The sequence below is a fragment of the Platichthys flesus genome, chromosome 21, assembly GCF_949316205.1.
Source record: "Platichthys flesus chromosome 21, fPlaFle2.1, whole genome shotgun sequence".
In the NCBI taxonomy this organism is placed as follows: Eukaryota; Metazoa; Chordata; class Actinopteri; order Pleuronectiformes; family Pleuronectidae; genus Platichthys; species Platichthys flesus.
This window is the reverse complement of record NC_084965.1, coordinates 13,160,085-13,175,055: the sequence shown is the minus strand read 5'-3', so window position 1 is coordinate 13,175,055 and position 14,971 is coordinate 13,160,085. Positions and strand designations below refer to the sequence as shown.

Sequence of the window (14,971 nt, the reverse complement as noted above, 5' to 3'; positions counted from 1 at the left end):
GTTTTATTTATAGTCAATACTCAGCATGTACAAATATATATATTATATTATATCATATTACAAAACTGAGGTAATTCATTGAAATATTTTGAGCTGATCATTTTAAGTTGTCCCTTCATTATTCTGATGTTCTGTTCTCATGCATCTGGATTTGATTTGTAATGCAGTTATAACCCTCTGCAGCGGACCCAACCTCAAATATGTTAACTGAAACTTAAGTTTATCATTTGAATCCTGCGAACTTCGCTCTGCAGCCCAGAACTCCCTGAGATCCGGGAGCAGCTTTAATTCTCCATCTTTAACTTCTCGCATGTAGCATCTGCAGCGGTGAACTCTCTGTACCCACAATGCAAAGCTATGCTAACTGTAGCCCAGCAGCTCCACTGTGAGCAAAAACAACAACAGGCTACTCTGAGCAGGAGGCAGCTGCATGGATAACGACCACAGCGACGACCGGGATCTCACACATGCACTCATTTCTTCTTAAACCAAAATGAACCATAGCCTTATAATGTGAGTACTGTCGGCTCTAACGCGTTCTGCAGCAGCTGAAGTCATATTAACACGTTCCTTTAAGTTGAAACTGTTTGCAGGCTAGCTGGCTAGCTCGCTAGCTATCTGCGTCTCTCTATGTGTGAGTGTCTTCCGGCAGCAGCGGCGGTGCCATGAACAGTGGACTCCCAGTTTCAGCTGTTCCGCTCGGGGGTGTCGGGATACCCAATATCAAGGTGAAGTTCTGCCGATACTATGCGAAAGACAAGACGTGCTTTTACGGAGAAGAGTGTCAATTCCTACACGAAGATCCGTCCATGACAAGCCTGCCGCTGCACGGTGGCGGCAGTAGCCCCGTCCCGTTGTCTATGGCCGGGGGTGGCGGGACGCCAGCGGGGTATCCCCTCGGTGGTTCCGCGGCGGCCTGCCCGGGTGTCGGGGGGACCGGAGTGTCCAAGAAGAGCGAAACCTTGGGGCCTGCAGTCACGTCGCTGGAAGGACAGATGCTAACCAGTGAGTAGTAATTACAGCACAACGAGGCCTCACATGGACTGACTGGCTGTGACTTTACTTTTGGGCCTTGTGGGGCTGTGTAAAAATTTAGCCCGAGGTCTCATGGAGGCCTCTTCACCCCAAAACAACGTGGGTCACATTTCTCTGCCCAGCATGATGCAAACCTCTCGGTATGCAACCAGCGCGCCCTGTCCTCCTCAGCTGTGATGTGAATAGTGTTCAGGTAGCTGTAGTTGTGCTTGATAATAATATTAACTTTCGCCATGCTGCTGCAGCTTACTCTGGAGGCCTGCTGTGTGACAGCTGTGAGTGGGCAAAAATCCGCGAGCTATTGCGGCTATTAGCCAGCTAGCCTTAGCTACATTTGCATTAAACTGTTTTTAAGTAACTTTAGCATATTTGACTTGTCTCCGGTGAGACTTTGTAAGTCTCAGCGTTGGTGCCGTCATTTCTATTCCAGTTAATATTTGATGATGTTAACTATAGTGTTTCTGTCTAGACATGAGTTTGAATGTTTGCTAACATTAGCTTAGCTAAGCTAGCTGTCCACTGGGCTTTGTTTTGTGTTGTCTATTCCCAACCTCAAGTAATAACAAGTTACTAACATTCACCTGTAGCTCTGCTGTAAAAAGCTGCTCACGTAAATTTTAACCTGAATCCCTGAAAACCAGCAGTTGCAGTTTCAAAGTTTGTCCCTCTCCACACGTAGTATCCCCCCGTGACAGCATGTTAAACTCTCCCTGCAGTTGTGGGAATGTTTACATGCTCTCTAATGTCCCCTGTGATTAGATATGCAAACATTCAGTAGTGGTGACTTTGGCATTGATGTCTGACCGTTAGGGCTTAAGTTATTCTAGGTATTGGAGCCAATATTACAGGTTGAACTTTTGTCTCTGTCCTCCACAGTCCCAGGGATGGAGGGCGCAAACCTGAGCGATGCCAGTCTCACCAACTCTTACTTCAGCAGCAGCTTCATTGGGGTCAATGGGTTTGGAAGCCCAGCAGAGTCTAAATACTCCATGATGCAGGTACAAGAGGGAATCTGTAGATATAAATGAAAGCTTTAAAAATAGATGTTGTGTGTTTACATAGCTGTAATTCTCTAGATAACCTGAGGATCTACATTAGTTGAACCTGTTTTGTTCGGGATCACAGGTTTTGATCACAACATCAATTAATGGCAATAACTGTTCTTGATGGTGTTCTCTTCAGCGAATGACTACCAGCAGCAGCTCCCCCAGTCTCCTCAATGACGGTGCCAAGAACTTCAGCCACAGCACTCACGGTAAGCCTCGCACAGTGCTCTGTGAAGCAGCAGTTTGAACTCATCCACTGAATATTGTAAGCACCGCTGCTCAAGTCTTAACACTCCATGGCCTTTCACAGATCCAGTGAATTCTCCGACATCCTCACTCTTCAGTGACTTTGGTGCTCTCAGCATTTCTCAAAGGAGAAAGGTGAGCTCACAAGCATTTAATTGAAGAAATCCAAATAATTTTAAAGGGCTTTTGAAGCTCAACACAGAACTTGTATGAGCAACATGAAATATTATGCATTTTCCGCCATAGTTTGGTCTCTGACAGCAGTGGTAAACTTCATGGCATTCTTTCCTCATTTTTCTTGTGCTACCAGGCTCCTAACCCAACAGCGAGTGAGTTCATCCCTAAGGGAGCTCCACGTATGGCCGCCATGCCACAGTCCACTGTCCAGGCCTTCCCCTCACCTGTCTTTCCACATCCCAGTCTCAGCAGTTCCACAGCTGCTGCACTGGCTCCAGGTGGGTTTTTGGGGATAGAACTGCAAACTGAAAAAATCAGCGCGCTCCACTTTTTATTGAATACAGCCAGTTAATACTGCTTTTTCTTCTCTTTCCTGAAAATAATATTTCCTCCTGTTTTGAATTTCAGGCATGTCCTTGTCTGCCGGCTCTTCTCCTCTCCACTCCCCAAAAATTACGCCGCACACCTCACCCGCCCCTCGACGGCGCAGTCATACCCCAAACCCTGCAAACTACATGGGGCCCGCCACTGCAGCGGACCAGGGCGCTCACATTATCCAGAAGGAAACTGTAGGGGGGACCACCTACTTCTACACAGACAACACCCCAGCACCGATGGCAGGGATGGTATGTGCTGCACCTGGTATTCTATTCAGCATTTTGGTCAAGAAATTTCCGTGTACTGAACCTAGTAAAGCACAACAAAAAAGATACAAAGATGCAATTTGACTTGGTGACATTTAATTTTTTTTATCATAAATTATAAAATGTATGTAAATCTGTAAATTAATTGCATTGTTATGTACCCACCTCACAGTTTTGTTTCATCACATTCATGTTGCTAAATGCTTCGGGGAGCAGATCTACATGTGCGATCACATTGGTTTTCATTTCTCAATAAATAGGAAGCTGTATTTTTCTGGTTTCGTCACAGGTGTTTCCTACGTACCATATCTACCCCCCCACTGCACCCCATGTGGCTTACATGCAGCCGAAAGCGAATGCCCCGTCCTTCTTCATGGCTGATGAACTTCGACAGGTATTACCCAATCACCATCCTCATGTCTCAACAAACATCCCCATTGTTCTCTTCTCTAGAGTTCATTTTTTAAAGTTTCTGCCTCCCTGTTTCTACTTCAGGAGTTAATAAACAGACATCTGATAACCATGGCCCAGATTGACCATGCAGAAAACCCAGGTAAAAGGTCTTCTCTGTTGACACAACAAACGTGTTTCGATTCGATGATTTGTGTGTGTGCAGCAGAATACAGCAGGCTGACAGTAAAATACTTCCAAATAAAGCTTCATATCAAACGAGAGAATGATCGATGATCTATTATTCACAAGCGAAGAATGGAAAAGTGCTGGCTTATACAAACAGGAAGTTACTTTGGGGCTTGGGGTCATCATGGTTGTGCGGAAGGGTGTTGTGAAATACGGGTTGAAGTTTGTTAACCACATGTGTTTTTTCTTTTGTTTGGTTCTTAAAAAAAATTACGAAATTCTGAATCTATTGCTGAAGTAGTTTTTCAAAATACCATTACTACTTTGATGATGTGTGTAAGTGCAGAAGCTTGTTTGTCATGTTATTTACAATTATTTGTTTTTGCCTCTGTCTGTAACAGATGTACCGTCTGAAGTGGACAGCTACCACAGCCTGTTTCCTATCGAGGCCCTCCCCCCACCAAACCGCATGCAGAAGACCAGCAACTTCAGCTACATCACCTCCTGCTACAAGGCCGTCAACAGCAAGGATGACCTGCCTTACTGCCTAAGGAGGATACATGGTCAGAAATAGTCTTTCAAAGAAGCAAAATGCAGATGTCACAGAACCCAAATAGCCACGGTGTCAAATTATGTAATTAGGTGTTAAAACTTGAAGAAAGCAACATTGGTCGCCTCCCTCTTTAAAAGTAAAACAAAAGCATCACTGTTGTGCAGCAGACAAAAGCTAACTTGATTACAAGGCTTGTTAGTTAGTTTGGATAATCAGTGCAGGAATCAGTCGTCACCATGTCTGTCTGTGGCACAGTGATCGTGTATGATTTCTAATTGCCTGTATGTTTGTTGTGCATCTTTAAAATGTGTTCAGGTTTCCGCCTCGTTAACACCAAGTGCATGATGCTGGTCGACATGTGGAAGAAGATCCAGCACTCAAACTCTGTAACGCTGAGGGAGGTCTTTACCACCAAGGCCTTTGGAGACCACTGTAAGTGTTGACACTAATTTATGTGTACAGGACTTCTGTGAATCTAATACTTCGCTTCTGACAGTTTGTCTTTGTAAATACTGTTCGTTTTAGCACTTGTCTCAAACATTAAGCTTCTGTATAGATGATTATATTTTCCACTTTGATTGTATTTATATATAATTGGCTCTTTTAGTATTCAGCCCAATTTTTTCCATTCAAGGTGTGCTGATATATATGTTACCTTATGGCACAGGATAAGGGAAAAAATAAAGACTTTTCAGAACTTAGTGGAGGCTCCATCCTTATGCAGATCAATTATGATCTGAAAAACGATGACCTGGCAGAATAAAACGAGGGGCCGGCGGAATCTCTCCCGTATCACAAATTGAGATGAACGACCCATTCGCAGAGTCAGGCTATTAATTTTATGAGGTTAGCCACTTACATTCCGAAACTAACCACTAGACACATTAATTGTGCTCCAACGTGGAAGTGGAAAAGTGACCCGGTAGACCAATAAGGAAGAGATTCCCTGGTCCCTCGGTCACCAGCACCATTGTCAATGGTTGGATCAGTAACTGGAGCTTAGAAACTCCATCAACTTCACTTAACTTTGTTCCTCACACGGTGCCATTATTATTGTAGTACTGCATGTAAACTCTTTATCCCTTTTCAGAATTGGCCAGGGAGTTTACCCACAGAACTGTTTGAGGTTTGCTGATTGATTCAAAGCTCTAATCCATGTCCACTTCTTTTTGCCTTAGCGTTGGTGTTCTCTTACGACTTCCACGCGGGTGCAGAAACCATGTTCGGCAGACACTTCAATGACCCAGCAGCGGACTCGTACTTCACTAAGAGGAAGTGGGGTGAGTTGGTCTTGCTTCCCCTCCGCCCTCACACTGAAATAAGCCCAACATCACTTCATATTCCCCTCTGCTTCACACCTTTAGAGTTTGATAATTAGGTGATTGCCCAGGGTCTATTTAAGCGTGTGTTCTCACATTTTGCAGTTTGTGTGGTTGTGCTTACATTGGTTTTTTTGTTTTTTTTTAACGTGTTTATCACCAAACAAAAAAATCATTACACATTCTCGCAGAACTTAAGGATTTAAACTTCTCTCTTGTGGTTGTCTTGACACGTAAAATAGGATGTGAATTTTGGAGTCTGTTAAGTCTCCTCAGTTTGACAGTTGATACGCATGTGAGCAAGAGAGACATTAGAACTTGGAGGAAACTGTGGCTGAAACTGATCTCAGGACAGGTGCGGTAAGGCCTACCTACAGGCATTCAAAACAGAGGAAGCAAAACCGTTCGGACCCCAGTATCTGTCTAGTCTGTAGTAAACATGCGTCATAAAACACGTGAATTGTAAAGAAGGGAAAAATTTTGCCTTTAGAGGAACTAACGTTTCGTCCAACTCCTACCCTCAGTATGAGATTGTGGCTTTTGTTCAGTACGCACCCCAACCCCATTGCACAACCGCATGTTGGTTATCAGACGTACAATCTATGACAAGGCAAGTAATACCAAGATCTGCACGCAATCGCAAACAGAATGATTGACAAGGATGATTAGCTGACAAAACATGTGTTTGTATGCAGGACAACATGAGCCTCCTCCACCACGGCAGCACGCAGGTCTGCTCCCAGAGTCTCTGATCTGGGCCTACATTGTTCAGCTCAGCTCGGCCCTGCGCACCATCCACACCGCGGGCCTTGCCTGTCGTGTCATGGACCCCAGCAAGATTCTCATCACTGGCAAGACCAGGTATATCACACACACATGAACCCCCTCAGCAGACAGCTCATCATTAAATGTTGTTTAAAGCCTGTGACTCATAACCATAAAAGGCGATATATGTCTGAATATCAAGTTCCAGCACAGAAAATGTAGATAAAACTATAACTAAAGCGGAAACTCATTTTCAGATTAGGCTTCCTTTTTCACACCATGTGATCGTGTGCACACATGCACACAAACTAATGATAATGTTCTCTTATCTCCTGAGGTTACGGGTGAACTGTGTTGGAGTGTTTGATGTCTTAACATTTGACAGCAGTCAGACCAATCATCTTGCCCTAATGCCACAGTACCAGGTATTTCTTATGAAGTTGCCCACTCGTGGTCAATTACACATGAACTCACATCACATAAACATGCACACTGTGCAAATGGCGAAAGTCGTTGCACATACATGTCTGTGGCTTGCGTTATTTAAAAATGTGTGATCATTAACACAAGGATTTCTGTGATGTGTGTGTTATCTTGTAGCAAGCAGACCTAGTGTCACTGGGCAAGGTGGTGCTGGCGTTGGCATGTAACTCCCTGGCTGGCATTCAAAGGGAGAACCTGCAGAAGGCCATGGAGCTGGTGTCTATCAACTACTCTTCAGACCTCAAGAACCTCATTCTGTAAGTAACATGCATGAAGCAGCATGTCATTTTGAATTTTGCACACAACAGAGACTTGTTGCTAATTGAAGTTGGAGATGACTCAGAAAGCCCTTGGACTAAGACATTTTCACCTGACTTGGGTTTGGGACAATAGGCTAAGAGCAATGATCTGTAACATCTGTTGGCACCAAAGAGCTTTGTTTCCAAAATAAATGCCACATATACTCATTGGACCGTTCTAACTCACCCCGAGGGTAAACTCTGACTGCTGCTGTGTTTGTGCAGGTATCTGCTGACAGAACAGTCTCGCATGCGCAGCGTCAATGACATAATGCCGATGATCGGAGCCCGATTCTACACACAGCTAGATGCATCGCAGATGAGGAACGATGTCATCGAGGAGGACCTGGCCAAGGTATAAGCGGAGCGCAACATCTATGTTCAAAAACACGGACAGAGTTTGTGTCTCAACTTGAAAAGCATGTTTGAGTAGAAAAGACTCAGTCCTGTTGTTAACAGATGGATATTGTTGGACGAGGCCAGAAGTAGGCCGTTAGTAAGTTAGTTAGTTAGTTAAGAGGGAAGTTGTGTGTTCACACAGGATGTTGTACGGTAGATCGCTTTGCAGTCTCACTTTGAGTTCAGTTTCCTCATGCGAGTACATGAACGCGTGGACCAATCTACTCTCACCTCACTTTTTTTCCCTAATCATTCTTCCCCTTTCCTTTAACAACACATCCACCATTTGTAAATGCACATGAGGTCAGTTTCCGCTTTTCTTTAATGTCCGGACGATTAAGTGTGACTGTTCCCAAACAAATCCACAGTTTAAATGAGAAGATGTCGGTTAAACTGTTTAAGAGAACAGCGCAATATCCGGTTAATAACCTTGGTATTTATTGCTACAGAGGAGTTACAAAAACTATGTTTGGAAAATAGGGTAGCAGTCCAAACCTGCCAGTGATCTGCTCATACCTGTGCTGGTGTGAGTGTTTCCTGTACATCAGGCCATCTCTCTTTGCTTAAAAAACTAAAAACTTTTTTCATTTAAACAGAAGGACATAATGTGTTCAAAATTTTGTGGCTGCATCATTGCAACATCACTGTTGTGTCAAGCCTCTGGCAGTGGTTGCTGGGTACACAACATATCTATTTTTTATTTTTCATTTATTTATCTTATGTTTCTTAGGTTAAAACCTGATTTAGGTTTTTGATTTTATTATAATTGATTTCTATCAATGTTAAGATATATGACCAGTTTCTTCAAAGGCTTATAATTGCAGCTCTGTTTTTCAGCAATAAGTGTAAGTTTCGAGCTACTGTGGCCAGAGAGTTTGGAAAGTATCTTCCTAAGTGCACGGAGGAGGACGCTTGCACCTTCAGGCTTCAATCATATTCACCTTGTCCAACTATGCAGAAAACGATTGACAGGGTGAGACAGCCAGGGACGAGGAAGGGAAAGGAAAGGCAAGGCATGAGTAAAAATATATCAGCAGAGATGGAAGGTGAGCTATAACCTGTCCACAATCTGATTTGTGACCACTTGCACATGGTCAGTAGTACAGCAGCTTTTCCTCTAAACACTGAATTATCTGAGCTAGGTGTCCACAGTTGTTTCTGATGTTTAAGCTTCCTGGAATCATCAGTGACGTTGGAGTTGGCCCCTGTTGTCTTTTGTTTCCATAAATCAACAATCAGAGATAAGACTGCATACAAAAATTAATATATTTAGAAGAACATTGTGATTTTCAAAAAGAAGGAAGTGTCAAATGGAACCTGCGAGAAAACAGGGTCCGGCACCATGTATAGACAGAAGGTCAAGTGACAGAGGTTTCAGTTTCCCTGAAGTGATAAGTTCTTTTTTTTTCTGTTTTTATTTCAACAATCCTCTGTTTTTATGCTTCAGGGATGCTGTCTGCACCTTTCCACTTATTTTAAAACGTTTCTCATGAATAATACCAGTGTTTGCTTATTTGCAGGAGGTACAAAATGGCCGTCTCTTCCGACTGTTGGCCAAACTGGGCACCATCAATGAGCGTCCAGAGTGAGTCGAGCGTGTGCAAAGACCAATTAATATGCGCCATTTCTATTCCCGTTACTCCTCGATAACCTTGGCTTGTGTGATCAGGTTTCAGAAGGACCCATCGTGGTCAGAGACGGGGGACCGCTACCTCCTGAAGCTTTTGCGGGATCACTTGTTTCACCAGGTGACAGAAGCTGGGACGCCCTGGATCGACCTCAGCCACATCGTCTCCTGCCTCAACAAAGTCAGTGACGGTTCCTTTTTTCTTCACGCCCCAACTTATTTGTTGTTTCTTGTATAATTATCACAGGCTGGTAATATTTTCTTTTCTCACTTCTCTTTTCTGAAATTTGAAGCGGGTTTAAAAGGGACATTCTGTACCTAACAAACATTTGAGTTTTCTATTTTATTAATACCCTCAAGCTTCACACCTACCCCAACGAATCTTCATATTCTTATCTCAGCTATGCAAGGTTCACAGTATTTCTAAGAAGCACAGAATCTTACAAGAAGAAGTTATTTTCATCGATTAATCTTCCTCATTATTCTAGATTGTTGATAGGTTTCTTCCAAGCTTAATTTTAGCAACCACAGTTTCCTAACCCAACACAGTCATGTCCAAAACGTAACTATGTGGTTTCTATGCGTTAACAAGGCAAATAAGACGGGGTGATATTTTTGCTTGAAAAAATTGTCGCAGATAAATTTATTTTTATAATATTAATTCTAAAAAAGATTCTCTTTGAAGTACAAAACAAGGGATTTATAAAAGTTGCTAGCTTTTTCTTTAAAACGGTGCAACTCCTTACTACTGGAATATACATAAATAATTGTTGACTTTGTTTTCTTCAGCTGGATGCTGGTGTTCCTGAGAAGATCAGTCTTGTGTCTCGGGATGAGAAAAGCATCCTGGTTGTGACCTACTCGGACCTGAAGCGCTGCTTTGACAGCACCTTCCAGGAGCTGCAGGCCGCAGCCTCTGGCTCTCTGTAGCGCCCTCTTTGGGCCCGGGGTGTGTCTGCCCCGACCTGGAGCACACTATTGCACTACAGCGGAGGACCAGGCTTTAAAAAGATGACATCAGCATGGCGAAGGCAGCGGGGCAGGGCTTCGTGAACCTCAGTCACATACACTGACCCTGTCCACGAGGATGGCTTTTTCTAACGTGTTTTTTTTTTAGTTTTCCTAAACCCTGCAGCTGAAAATCGAGATACAAAAGGAAAAACATAAAAAGGACAAATACGGAAACTGTGACAAACAAGTATGATGACATTTTTTTTAGATTTGGGGAACAAAACGAGAAACAAACCACAAGGTTTCGAACTTCTTTCCTGCTTTTATTGTTTATTTCTAAAGTTGGGGCTTATTTTTCTGAGGAGGATGCACTAAGATTTTAATTTTTTGGTTAATTTTTTTTATTTTTATGAAATGTGTGAGTGGCCTACAAGGTGTACAGAGAGAGCTTAAGTCACACACAGACTTAAAAACCAGAGCAGACTCCCAATTCGAACAACAACAAAAGAATCCAGCTTTTTAATGACTGCATCTCTCTTCCGGCTGGAGACCACACCCCTTCATTCTGACGCACAAGGAGACGGGACACACCACTCAAAACTTTCATGGGGGCATCTGTTTAATGGAATGGGTAAAGCCCACCTTTGCCTTGGTTGTTGGTTCCCCCTCAGAAAGGACAAACCACTTGGGTGGGAGGGAAGGGTTCTTAAAACTGGAAATAAATGGGTGGATTTCTGACATTTTAGTTCAGCAGATGTGGAATATCAGGCGCATATGTGTGGGCGGGTGGGCTAGCATGGACTGGGATTTGGGTTTCATGAGGTGAAACGTGGTTTCTGTTGGCTTTGAGGAATGGGTGTCTTCTGATAACGTCTACCAAGTGTTTGTTACATATGCAGCAACCACCTTTTGTTTAATGGACGCCATGACATGAACTGCTGAATGATGGGATATTTTTGTTTGGCTGTCCAGCACTTGGGTGTAGACTGTGGGTGGGGCTTCTGTTGAGGTGGAGCCACAGCTGCCTCTTTGTGGAATGTCCTTATTTTGTCCCCCACCCCTCCGCCTGCCCTCATCATCCCTTTACCTACTCCCCCTCTCTTCTGTCCCAAACTCTGTTTCCCCCCGGGGGGGTTAGGGCCCTCTGCTTTTGAAAACAAAAGTGATGCTTTTTGTGAATATTCTAGCCCTTTTTTTCTCTGCTGTTGTGCAGGGATGCATGATGGGAAATGGGAGGGCAATTCAATCTTTGCCTCAATTCAACTTTTATTATTCTGTGGACCAATTCCTGTAGGGGTTTAGGATAAAGGGGAAAGGCTGGAGGGCGAAGGTTTGTTTTAGTTGACTTTTTTTTAAGATCATGAAACGTGCTGGAGACAAAGCAGTGGTGCTGTCTGTGCCACTCACTCGGATGGCTTGGATTTCTCTCAGGATGACAAACAGCTGGAGGGGCCCAATGATTGAATGTGTTTTGCTGTCATTGGCTGCCCCCTGTCCAGTCAGATAGATGAGCTACAGTGGAGTGGGTGGGACGTCTTCAGATGGAGGTTTTAGGAAGTTAACGGCGTGGAGAGACGTAGAGATCACGCAACGAGGGATTGTCATGTTGCCCTAAAGCACAGTTCATATTCTGTTAATCGGGTGTCAAAATTGTTTGAATGAATTTGGTGCAAACCCACTTTAACCCGGATAAAATGGAACCCAAGCTGTGTCAAATCGCCGTTGTTGATGCCTTCGTCTTTTCTCAGTAGCTGTTGAATGTGTACAAACGTGAGACTGCAAAACAACAGGGGTCGGGCGTCAGATACGGGGCAAATCAAGGTGACGGCGAAATCGAGCACAGCGTGTTTGCTGCATTCGGTTTCACGTCATCTCTTCAAAGTTGTATCTGATGTCAACGGTCTCAGTTCTTGAGGGCAACAAACGTGCAGGGAGCCAGCTGTGGTAGGTCATGTACTACTTCCTCTGTTATAGTGAAATGAACAGACAAAGCATACCTGGTGAATGTGGTGCTTTTAGAAAATCCTCAATACACACACACACAATCCTCCAGGACTCGGCCTACACAACGTCAGTGCTCATATCACTCTCCTCCACATGGTAACACATACACACTCCAGTTAATATTAGTGACAACGTTCTCCTACACCACATCAACAAACCTACAATCACCATCTTAGTATGTTTTAAGCCCCTCTTGTGTTCATTGTCTCAAATTTTGCAATATTTGTGTGTACAGCAGTATTTTAATAAAGAATACCAAAATGGATTACATGAGCGATGTCTCTGTTTTTTTTTGTGGTAAAAAATGTCACGTTTACGTTCAAATCACTTTATAGCATGTTTATATACGACCAGAAGAAGAATACCCACGTTATACCTCAACCGTTAAATTTAAAGTGTAAACTTATGAAAATATTAGACACTTGAACCCATTTTAAACTGGTTAAACATCAGTAATTTATAAAAACTAAATGCAAAATTTCATGGATAATAAAGACATGTCAATGCTGTAAATACAGTTTTTCCAAGATGGCAATGTTAACCATGTGGTTTAGATAATAGTATTGTACTGGTTGTATCTCCTGTAGTGGTGATTCAAGCATTACCTCCGCCAAGAAGTGTTCCTTCTGTTAGTGAAGGATTAAATAAAAACTACTGCACGGATTTACACGATAGAAGGATATGGTGTATAGATTAGGAAAGAACCCATAAAAGTTTGCTGCAGTTCTGGATCTGAAATCCAGGATTTGTTTTATAACTTTATTTAACATAGTAAAATCTGACCTTTTTCAACTTTTTTACCAATTTCCCAGAGAATGAAACATAGACATAGTGAAAAAAGTATGGCATATTAAGGACACTGAAATAAATACAGATAGGATACACATACTATAGTTCAGTGAGTAATATCTTGTCCAGCATATAGTGGCTGTGTCAGAGGAACGGTTATTTCATACAGCAGTGTTCCTCTGCACAAAGCTCAGAGCACGAGGTACCAGTATATTAATACGCTCAGTGAATACATTCGTTATAACTGCGATAGGATAAGTGATGTCAGGCAGCTGCTCTGATCACTCTGGTTCATCATCAAACAGTTGTCGTTTCTGAGAAAACAACTAATGTCGGTTTTAATTCTGACCTAAAAGAAATCAGAAGAGATGATTAATTACAGGTTTTAATACTGAGGTAGTGGATGGAAGCAGCGAGTGTGAACAGGCAGAATAACATAGTGTGAGGGAGTTAAAAGGAGGAAAGTGTTTACCCTGTGTGGAGTTAGAATATGAGCAGAGGCTAGAGGGAAGGGTAGAGGAAGGCGGAGTTGTAGTCCGGAGGGGGGGAGCCACCTTCATCTGACTCCCACTCGCAGGGCAGGATGGACGGCTCGTCGTCACGGAGACCAGTGATGTCACTGCACAGGAAGGGCACCTGGTTGTCCCGAGACTTGAAGCCGAAGAACCTAGATTTGTAAAAAGAAATATAGTCATTGATGACTCTTGAGTGATTTCCTATATTGTCACTCGTCTTTTAGCAAAATTACAAATATTCTCTTGATCTATCATCAATCATTACTGGGGGGGGGGGGGTTAGTCATGTAAGGGTTAAGAGGTGAAAGTCTCCACCTGCTGAATTTCTTGGTCTTGGAGCCGTTGCTCCACGTCATCTGCTTCAGCTCCTCAGATGGAAGCACCATGCCACTGTCACTCTGCCCGTCCTGAGGCCGAGAGGACACAAACATCACAGCATTATTTTGTGTGTGTGTGTGTGTGTGTGTGTGTGTGTGTGTGTGTGTGTGTGTATTTGTGTGTCTGGTGTGCAAGCAGAGGTGAAGAAGTAAAGGTGTTCCTCTTACATCAGGGGTTTCCGGCTCCTCACAGGGAAGTTCCTCAAAAGTCTGGAGTGTGGCCATACCCCTCATGTAACTGTTGGGATTCAGATAAGACGAGTTACTCTTCTTTCTCCATCTGTTTCCTGTCGAGTCGTTTTTTACTTTCAGTCACCGCACACACGTCTCTCCCACCTTGCCAACGTGTCCTCCAACGTAAAGTATGCTCCGGCTCAGACCTGCATGCTGCTGCACGTAATGTTTTTCATTGGCTCACGTCCTTACCTCAGGTTTGTGACTGCTAGAGGCTTCTCCATCAACGTCTCACTGCGACCTTCTCCAGCCATGAAGGATCCCAGAGGAATATAATCTTTACCATCCTGTTAAAAGATGCAACAAATTTTGTTTAGGTCCTTATACTATGTGAGATTGTGTTTTTCTGTAACTTATCTAAATGTTGACAAGAAATAAATCTTGATCCCGAGGGCTGACCTGCTGAACTCTTGCCTGTAGCAGGTTTCCCAGCGTCTCCACCAGGTCAGTGAATGTGGGTCGTTCTGAAGGACTGGCCTCCCAACATGCCAGCATCGTGCTGTAACTGTACACACACACACATACACACACACACAGGGATAATGTGTAATAGTCGGTTAAAACATTAACCCAATCACAGTCTGGGACACTACTGCAGGGCCTGTGATCTAAAATGTGTTTTGCAGACTACAAATCTGAACAAGATGAAGCCAAAGTTGAACGTTGGGCTTCCTCGTCATTACACCTCTTTTCTTCCTGGCTGATTTCAGGGGGTTATAGACAAATATTTCAACCCACATGTCAGTGGTGCTGTACTCTGGCGCTCGCATCCTCGTCCCGTCCTTCAGCCTGTGGCAGAACTCCTCATCGATGTGAAGACCGGGGTACGGGGAGGCTCCTGTCGGGCGAACACACACATTGGTTCATCAATATGTAATGTTGTCCATCTTTATGTAAGGTCTGTGTTTGAGAACAGATGGGTGGTGGCT

The 14,971-nt window shown here is 43.5% G+C and overlaps 2 protein-coding genes across 6 annotated transcripts in view; one reads left to right on the top strand and one right to left on the bottom strand.

Moving 5' to 3' along the window:
- Window positions 1-381: 381 nt before the first annotated feature.
- Window positions 382-12,392, top strand: pan3 (poly(A) specific ribonuclease subunit PAN3). 3 transcript variants are annotated; one of them, XM_062379248.1, is made up of 19 exons: window positions 382-513; window positions 594-1,005; window positions 1,912-2,033; window positions 2,218-2,290; window positions 2,392-2,462; window positions 2,638-2,782; window positions 2,913-3,130; window positions 3,438-3,542; window positions 3,644-3,701; window positions 4,129-4,290; window positions 4,596-4,712; window positions 5,459-5,560; window positions 6,295-6,460; window positions 6,702-6,789; window positions 6,965-7,104; window positions 7,372-7,501; window positions 9,066-9,130; window positions 9,215-9,353; window positions 9,962-12,392. In XM_062379248.1, exons 2-19 carry the CDS (start codon window positions 666-668, stop codon window positions 10,100-10,102), a joined length of 2,382 nt encoding a protein of 793 aa, XP_062235232.1. In that variant the 5' UTR covers window positions 382-513; window positions 594-665; the 3' UTR covers window positions 10,103-12,392. The 3 variants fall into 3 exon arrangements, with proteins under 3 accessions (XP_062235232.1, XP_062235231.1, XP_062235230.1); XM_062379247.1 differs by having other exon boundaries at window positions 383-513; window positions 656-1,005; XM_062379246.1 differs by having other exon boundaries at window positions 383-513; window positions 653-1,005.
- A 233-nt stretch (window positions 12,393-12,625) lies between these two features.
- Window positions 12,626-14,971, bottom strand: part of flt1 (fms related receptor tyrosine kinase 1) — a 30,736-nt gene continuing 28,390 nt past the window's right edge. Inside the window, exons 25-31 of one of the 3 annotated variants that reach the window (XM_062379244.1) lie at window positions 14,781-14,880; window positions 14,442-14,547; window positions 14,235-14,329; window positions 13,977-14,046; window positions 13,747-13,838; window positions 13,389-13,583; window positions 12,626-13,265 (exon numbers count right to left, since the gene is read on the bottom strand). In XM_062379244.1, the coding sequence (XP_062235228.1) occupies window positions 13,418-13,583; window positions 13,747-13,838; window positions 13,977-14,046; window positions 14,235-14,329; window positions 14,442-14,547; window positions 14,781-14,880 (629 nt within the window). In that variant the 3' untranslated portion in view covers window positions 12,626-13,265; window positions 13,389-13,417. Of the gene's footprint in view, window positions 13,584-13,746; window positions 13,839-13,976; window positions 14,047-14,234; window positions 14,330-14,441; window positions 14,548-14,780; window positions 14,881-14,971 lie in introns of all 3 variants that reach the window. The other 2 variants (XM_062379245.1, XM_062379243.1) reach the window with 2 other exon arrangements.